Raw genomic sequence first — 8,390 nt, forward strand, 5'->3', positions numbered from 1 at the left:
ATTAGCGCTCCTGGCTCTGTCGGTAGGCCTGATGTTCGTGGTCTTCACCCTGGTATATTTGGACCAGATGGTGGGCCCCAAAACGAACTGATGATAAGGGCCAATACCGTAAAGAATAAGCTCGCTCGGGTTGGTCGAGAACTTCCCATTCCAAGATTCAGGTGTTATGGATGGGTTCATTCTCTTCCTGACAAATGGTGGGCTAGGATGACCAAATACGTACTCCATCGTTGGGATCAGGAGTTGCGGGATTTGGGATTATATGCTCCAATCCGAGCTAGTATGCATGGTCTCCCAGTGAGTGCAGATCATTTTATGGCTTTGTTCGAGTCTTATATTCCGGAGACCAATACCTTTCTTACCAAGTATGGGGAATTAGGGCTTCCGCTCCACGAAATGATGAAGGTATCCGGATTGCCATTGGGGAATACTCCTTACCAAGAATATTTTCCTAATAATCGTCAGTTGATGAAAATGAAGAAGGCCTGCTCTCCTGCTTATGACATCCTCTGGGAGTTAACTTGTCATTATCAGATAGCGATAGCCAAGATTGAAGTGAAGAGTAAGAAGGCGGCTCGAGTCAGTTTAAAACAGTTCGCCGACTACCTATTTCAGAACCTTGAGAGCCCGACCGGTGAAGAAGTCTGTGAATCACCGATTCTGACCCCTTCTGACGTCAACCAGCTAATCACGAAGATTAATGCTCAGTCTTACAGAACTGAGTCATCTGAAGGTGGTTTTCTTAAGGGCACCAAGTTCAACACTTTCTTGTGGCAAGCCACAAAGAGAATGAAGCCTGCAACTCTTCTTTCCGGTTATCTGGCCATTTGGCTAAAGAGATGTGTAGTGCCGCATCAGTCTTCTGAGGCGCTTCCTCTTGAAGTTCTCTTTCCCGCCGTGCAACTAGTTGTCAGAGGCAGGTTATCTCTTCTTTCTGCTATGATTGCTGACCTCCATAGCGGTTTGCGTAACCTAGCCAACACCTTTACCAAAGTGGGTGCCGAGCCTTCAACTAAGATTCCTTTGTCGAGCGTCGAATTTCCGTACACCTATTTGATGGCGTGGCTAGTTCTCCATCGATCGGACATGATGTCAGCGCCTGATGCGTCTGATCCAGAAATCCCCTTGCTGCAGCTCTTAGAAGGATGTAAGTGGTTATATCCTTCCCGACCATGGACTGACCGTGTGAGGCAATTCAAGAATGCCAAATGCTGGGAATTCTATAAGTGTTTCCCTCGGTTTTCTGGTGCCTATAATGACACGCTTGTTGACGAGGAAATGCCTGGGGCTAACAGGACCTCTCTCGATACGGGTAGTTTTCATTGGCTCATGAACATTCGCCCAGGCTATAATGTTTTTCGATCGAAGAACATTTGCAGGATTGAGCCTTATTTTCCTTGCCGTTTTGCGCGACAATTCGGCTACGATCAATTGTATATCGGGAATCCCAATAAATGGTTGATAAACTGCGGAGGCCTTATTGATGGGGTACGTGCCTGGTTCTGGAATGTTGCTGGCTGTACCGGAGCTCGATTTAGTTTGCCTGTCGCTGAGCCTGGTCTTTACTTAACCTTCCTCTACTGCCGGTGGATTTTAGCCGCCAATACTCCTCTTGCGAAGAAGAAGCTCCACGAACTGGAATCCGAGGCTGTAGTTCGGAGAATTGTATCAAAAAAAGGAAAGGAGCCCGCTACGTCTTCTCGTAAAGGAAAACAGGTAGCTGATTCCGAAGAGAGCGACGACTTCGAGACATCCAGCGAAGAGGATGAGACCCGAGGCGACGCAGAGGGTGATGTACCTTTGTCTCCCGTGGCTCACAGGACTCGTCGAGCTTCTTCGCCCAAATTACCCGGTGCTCCTTCAAAAGGTATACAAATGAAGGAAAAGAACATTCCCCTGTCGTCCTCCAACAAGATGACCTTGAGATGGCTTTCTCAGGAGGGAGAGGCAGAAGAAGAGGAAGAAGAGGTTGCCCCGCTTATTAACAGGAAAAGATCTCGGCTTACTGCTCCTTCTGAGGTTCAACCTCAGCCGACTCAAGGAACCGAATTACGTACCAAGTTTCGACATGAAAGCTCCGAGGTTCCTCGAGATTCTCGTGCCTCGAAGAGGATTAAAAAGACGGCTCATCGGGAACGCCAACTTTCTCCGTTATTTGAGGAGAAGTTTACTCAGGATCTTCCAGTTGATGAAAGGGGTAAAGTTTCATCTTCATCTCCTTTCTGTTATCTTATTTTTTTTTTGAATAAGGCGTCGCATTTATTCTTTTATCATTGCAGTTGAATCAGAAGAGGAAGGGGAAATCGTGCCCAAGCCTTCTTCTCCGGGTTTAATGGATGTTGATGAATCTAGCTTCACTGAACAAGTGCACAAGGCTATGAACGAGGAACCCCTTCATATGGACATTGTTCCTCCTCCAGCCACCACATCGACCTCGCCAACCGCAGATACAGGTACTGATGTTTTCTCCTTTGGGGGACATTTTCGGAAGATAAGTGAATCAGAACGTGTTCCTCTCCTACTAACTTGTGCGCTTTATCTTCTTTTAGTTAAACTAAAGGAGGTGAGTGCGGGTAGTAGCGCTGCTAATCCCGCAACTATTGTTGAAGGTAATCTCACTTTATTTGTTTTGATTCTTTGATAGTTCTTGTATATGTGTTGACGAGTTCTTCTGTTTAACAGACATCACAGTCGACGAACCGGGAGATATCGAACTTACCCATGATATGGGTATCGGAGATTTCGATGAGCGTGATTTCGATCTTGATATGTCCGAAGATGTACACCAGGAGATCTCCGATATACTATCAAATCCGGTTCCATCCGCTACTGCAGGACCAACTACTCGAGTTGATTCAGCTGAAGTAGGTGTATCAAAAGGTATATCCTTTTAGACTCCAATGTTTAACTATACTTTCATCTCTTATTATTCTTGGATGACTGAAATAAGAATTCTAAATGTAGGACCAACCAACAAAGCTGATGCATCTACTGTCATTGGTGAATGTGATCAACCTGAAGGTCTGGGTTTCTTACTCTTGGCAAGTCCCCCAGCTGAAGTTGAACCACCAGTCACTGCTCCCCCGACTTCCGCTATTGTCGAAGCTGAACCTGTTGTGCTTTCTGCTCCGACTCTAGTGGATCATGAAGTAGGAGGGTCAAAGGATACAGCGGGAGAACAACCCCCTGCCGCTTCGACTCAGCTTGGTACGTTTTGTCTAATCGTGCTTTGAAGTTGGATTAATACTTGCGGAGTGATCATTCATCCTTTTCTCGTTGACAGAACTTGTTCCTCAAGATTTTGTCGCTTTGGATCCGAAGCCATCAGGTGTTTCAGGTGAACAACCGTCTCCTATAGTAACTCAACCGACGATCGTTATTCCTGAACAGATCCCTGTTGTTATAGAATCTGCTCTGACCTCAACAAGCCAAGGTAACTCGGTCGTGAATTCTTCCAGCGAGCGTACATATTCTTGTACTTAACTTATTTGTTCTCTTTGCAGCTATTTCTTCTTCATTGTCCGAGCGGATTCAAGTTTTATTGGCAGATGAAGATCCGGACAAAGCTGCCCTCTGTGTTGACGTCCAAAGCTTCGTTCATTTCTTAAACGCCATGGTCGATCGGATTCTTCTTAAAGGTTCACCATTTGAACTTTTCAGGAAGTCTCTCGATCGCCATGTATCAGGAATTAAAGAACAGGGGTGCACCGAATTATCTAACTCCATAGAAGCTTATTTGGTCGATCTTAAACAACACATTGAACAGTTACAGAACTTTCGAGTTGATGGCGCACCTTCTTACATCGCTTCCGAAATGGACCTGAGGCTACAAGCATGGCGTGATTCTCAGAAATCCGCTGAATCCGAACTTCAAACACTGAAGACTCGCATTGATCAACTCCGGGTGAGTGCTGCCAAGAAAGCTCAAATCAAGGTAGACCTGTATCGTGATTTGGAATCACGTCGGACAGAGGTAGCCCAGTTAGAGAAACGACTTGCCGAAGCTAAGGATGCTTGCGAATTTTTGGAGTCTGATCTAGCAGAAGTAACTCAAGCTGAGGTGGATATACTCCGGCAACTTAATTTCCAGAACAAGACTTTTGATGACAAAGAACAAGAGGTTGCCAGAATTCAAAGTATCGATGAAAGAAAATTTAAAGCCAAACTGATACCTGAGCTCGAATTGGCTTACGCGACAAAGCTTTCTAAATTAGAAGATGAATTCCGTCATTACAAATTATTGTAATTTTGAAAACATGCATCTTTTCTTTTGTGCTGCTTTGCTTGAACTCTTTTGGTTAATACAATGAACTTTTCTTTTTTATTGAGATTTTATTATGATTACTCATTCTTGTTTAGAATAAATAGTCATAATACTTATAGGATTTTTGGCAAATCCTCAGCCATCAACGGATTTGATATGCCTTTACCAACTACCGTTTGAGTCGGGCTAGTATGTGAATTATCTAAGTCCGTTTCACATATAACGTTGCGCTAAAAGAATTAAACTCTTTTAGGCTTTGAACTATCATATTGAATATGTAGGCTACATGTGTTAGATGTAGGCTTATCTCTAATAAGGGATAGAGATAACATCCCCCATGTGATATGGATTTTAAAGTGTGAATAGGTTGCGCTTCCTATATAGGACAACGAACCCGAAATCAGAGAGGAAGAATTTTATATTCTATCTCCCGGTCTCTTGTTTGTTGGTAGAGATAAACCCAGAATTGGAGAGGAAGAATTTTATATTCTATCTCCTGGTCTCTTGTTTGTTGGTAGAGATAAACCCAGAATTGGAGAGGAAGAATTTTATATTCTATCTCCTGGTCTCTTGTTTGTTGGTAGAGATAAACCCGGAATTGGAGAGGAAGAATTTTATATTCTATCTCCTGGTCTCTTGTTTGTTGGTAGAGATAAACCCAGAATTGGAGAGGAAGAATTTTATATTCTATCTCCTGGAGCAAAAGAAACTCGAAGTGGGATCTTCACTTAGAGAATCTGGATTGACCTGAATAATCCTAACTGTCGTAAGGTTTGATTACTCAATTCGAAAGTGGATCTTTCGTTCGCAAAATGAATCGAAAGGAGATTTTGGTTGTGGTCCTAACTGTAGTAAGGTTTGACCAAGTGGGAGTTTTGAGGATCTCTCGTTCATGGAAGGAATCGAGAGGGGATTTTGGTTTTGGTCTTAACTATTTAAAGGTTTGACCAGGTGAGAAATTGGAATAGGGTACAAATAACAATGAGTTCGTTGATTTGCACGAACTACTCGATGGGAAATTTTGATTTCAAACATTTAACATGAAATAATTTGTCAACTGACACCGACTGACGATGATTGCTCAATCCGACCGGTGGAGGTTTCATAGCGTGAAATTATAAATTATTGAATCTCATCTTCCATGATCACATTACAGGGTTTTGTGAGGAAAGATTAACTTGTCATTAAATCTCATCTCAACAAAAGTAGTAAAAGGTTCCTAATTATTTTCATAACAATTAAGAACGTATCATTCGCATAATCAGTTCTCATTTAAAATAATCAACTGATATCGGGTTATCCTGAAATATCCCATATAGGATTTTCTAGAAACTTCCCGTTTTACGTAAGTTATCCTGAAAGCATTACGGATAATACTTTTTCAGGAACTTTCCATTGATTGGCATCATCAATTTGTTGCCATCCTGAGTAACCAGGCGATAGGCACCGTTCGAGTAGACTGTTTCTACTACAAACGGTCCTTCCCATTTAGGTTCAAATTTGCCTTTCTTCTTAGAAGTGAGAATCATAGGTCTTCGAACAGCGAGAACTAAATCTCCTTCTTTAAAGCTTCGTCGTCGGACTTTTTTATCGAAAGCCCGAGAAATTCTAGCTTGATAAAACTCGATCTGTTGTTGAGCTTCCAAGCGTTTCTCATCTAATATCTCTAATTCCTCGAGACGTTTCTGATGATGTTCTTCCGTCGTCATTCCCGTTACGAGAGCGATACGGAGAGAAGGAATCTGCACTTCCAATGGAAGAACGGCTTCACACCCATACGTTAAAGCATACGGGGTGGCTCCTGTAGGCGTGCGGACGGTCGTACGATAAGCCCAGAGAGCTTCGCCGAGTTTGTCGTCCCAATCTCGTTTATTGGTTTTCACCAATTTCGCCAGAATTTTGATGATAGTCTTGTTAAAAGCTTCGGCCAGTCCGTTAGCTGTAGGATTATAAGCGGTTGACGAAACGTCCTTAATCCCGAATTTACCGCAGAACTTGATGAATGCGTTGCTCACGAACTGAGGACCGTTGTCGTGTACTATTCGCCTTGGCACACCGTATCGATATATGATATGGTGTTTGATAAATTTGATGACATTAGTCGTCTTTACTTCTCTAAGTGGAACTGCTTCTGCCCATTTCGAGAAATAATCGGTGATTGCTAAAATAAAACGGTCCCCTTTAACCGAAGGCGGAAAAATAGGACCTACAATGTCCATTCCCCATGTCTCAAACGGCCATGATGTCGCCGAAGGATGTAGATACTCAGGGGGTATGTGCATATAATTCGCATGTAATTGACACGCTTCACATTTTCGTGCGTAGTCGACTGCGTCTTTTACCATAGTTGGCCAGTAATACCCGATTCTCCTAAGTCGATCACAGAGCTTAGGACCGGGCTGATGTGCACCGCATATTCCATCATGCGCTTCTTTGAGTGCTTGTTCCGCTTCTTTTCCGGATAGACAACGGAGTAAAAGACCATCATACGATCGTCGATACAACATTTGCGCTGCGGCATTGTAATAAAATCTCGGTGCTCTTCGTCGAATCGATTCCCTTTCTCTTACATCTTCAGGTAATATACCATGTAAGACATAGTCGATAATAGGAAAACGCCAATCTCGAACTTCAGGTTCAACTCCTATTGAGTAAACCTCTTTGGCATTCGAATCGTAGATTGGGACAATAAGCTGGTGAGTCCTCACTGTAATCAATTGCTCTGTTTTGGGAGGTTGAGCCAAGGATACTGACAATGCTGCCAATGCGTCTGCATATGCATTTTGGAGACGCGGAACGTACTCGATAAAAAATTCTTCAAACGAGCTTGCCATCTCGATGGCCACCTGGTGGTATGGAATCAGGTCTCGATTTCTGACTTCATACTCCCCTCGTATTTGATTAACTACCAGTTGAGAATCTCCAAAAGCCTCGAGGTATTCGACCCCCAGTTCTTTGGCGAAATTAAGTCCGATTATTAATGCATTGTATTCAGCCACGTTATTAGAGCATGGCTCAGTTAGTGAATATGCTCTAGGCAAGATGTGCTTTTCCGGGGAAACTAAAACGACCCCCACACCTGAGGAAATTTTAGAACATCCGGGTGCACTTGCCACGTTGGTTGATCGAGAAGCCCCATCGAAGTACAATTGCCACACTTGTTGATGCGAGGTGGTATTAACTTCGTGAGTTTCATCTGGCAGATCGTCGTACAATTCGACTACATCCTTCGTAGGGTTTTCCGCCAAAAAATCGCAAATAGCTCGTCCTTTAACAGATTTCTGTTGCTTGAAGTACAAGTCATATTGCGATAGGAGTAAGGCCCATCTAGCCAACCGCCAATTCATGGAAGCCGGTTGGGTCATGAATACTCGTACGGGATTTATGTTGGAAATGACATAAATCGTCTGTCCGACTAAATAATGTCGCATTTTCTGAATCGCGAATACCAAAGCGAGGCATTCCTTCTCAATTATCGGATAACGAGACTCAGCTCCTACCAATGTACGACTCAGATAATACACAGCTTGCTCGTGACCGTTATCGTCGTCTTGTGCAAGTAAGGCACTTAACGAATGGCTCGTCGCTTTGACATAAATCAAAAACGGTCTGCCCGATTTCGGTGCAACGAGAATAGGAGGATTCGCTAGATATTTCTTAATATCTTCGAATGCCCTTTGGCATGCTTCATCCCAAACGAATGACACGCCTTTCTTCGCGAGCTTAGAGAACGGTTGACATTTTCCAGACAGATTTGATATAAACCGACGGATATATGCCAATCGGCCTTGCAACCCCCTGAGTTCTTTAAGATTCTTCGGTGGTTGTAGCTCATGTATCGCTTTCACCTTATCAGGATCAATATGAATACCCTTTGTAGTGACGACGAACCCAAGAAATTTACCGCTCGACATTCCAAGGAAGGATTTAGTCGGATTCATTTTCAGCTGATGAGTTCTCATAAGCTCGAACATCGTCTTCAGATCGTTAATGTGGTCATTTTTATCGCGACTCTTAACGACCAGGTCATCAACATAGCATTCGACAGTTTTCCGGCGGTGCTCTTGAAAGATTTTCGTCATCGCTCGTTGGTACGTAGCGCCGGCATTCTTCAAGCCGAATGGCA

The 8,390-nt window shown here is 43.5% G+C and overlaps 1 protein-coding gene across 1 annotated transcript; it reads left to right on the plus strand.

The window, feature by feature from the left end:
* Positions 91-4,359, plus strand: LOC109831176. The gene is made up of 7 exons (XM_020398516.1): positions 91-2,197; positions 2,280-2,453; positions 2,550-2,609; positions 2,683-2,880; positions 2,965-3,207; positions 3,284-3,433; positions 3,504-4,359. The coding sequence occupies exons 1-7, from the start codon at positions 91-93 to the stop codon at positions 4,244-4,246; spliced, it is 3,675 nt and encodes a 1,224-aa protein (XP_020254105.1). The 3' UTR covers positions 4,247-4,359.

This window comes from Asparagus officinalis, chromosome 1 (genome assembly GCF_001876935.1).
Source record: "Asparagus officinalis chromosome 1, Aspof.V1, whole genome shotgun sequence".
Classification (NCBI taxonomy): Eukaryota; Viridiplantae; Streptophyta; class Magnoliopsida; order Asparagales; family Asparagaceae; genus Asparagus; species Asparagus officinalis.

Excerpts from the sequence above, each read along its gene's own strand:
- LOC109831176 (XM_020398516.1), top strand. The coding sequence starts at position 91 with ATGATAAGGGCCAATACCGTAAAGAATAAGCTCGCTCGGGTTGGTCGA. Across the intron at positions 2,198-2,279 it reads TCTTCCAGTTGATGAAAGGG|TTGAATCAGAAGAGGAAGGG; the intron begins GTAAAGTTTCAT and ends TTATCATTGCAG. Across the intron at positions 2,610-2,682 it reads TCCCGCAACTATTGTTGAAG|ACATCACAGTCGACGAACCG; the intron begins GTAATCTCACTT and ends TCTGTTTAACAG.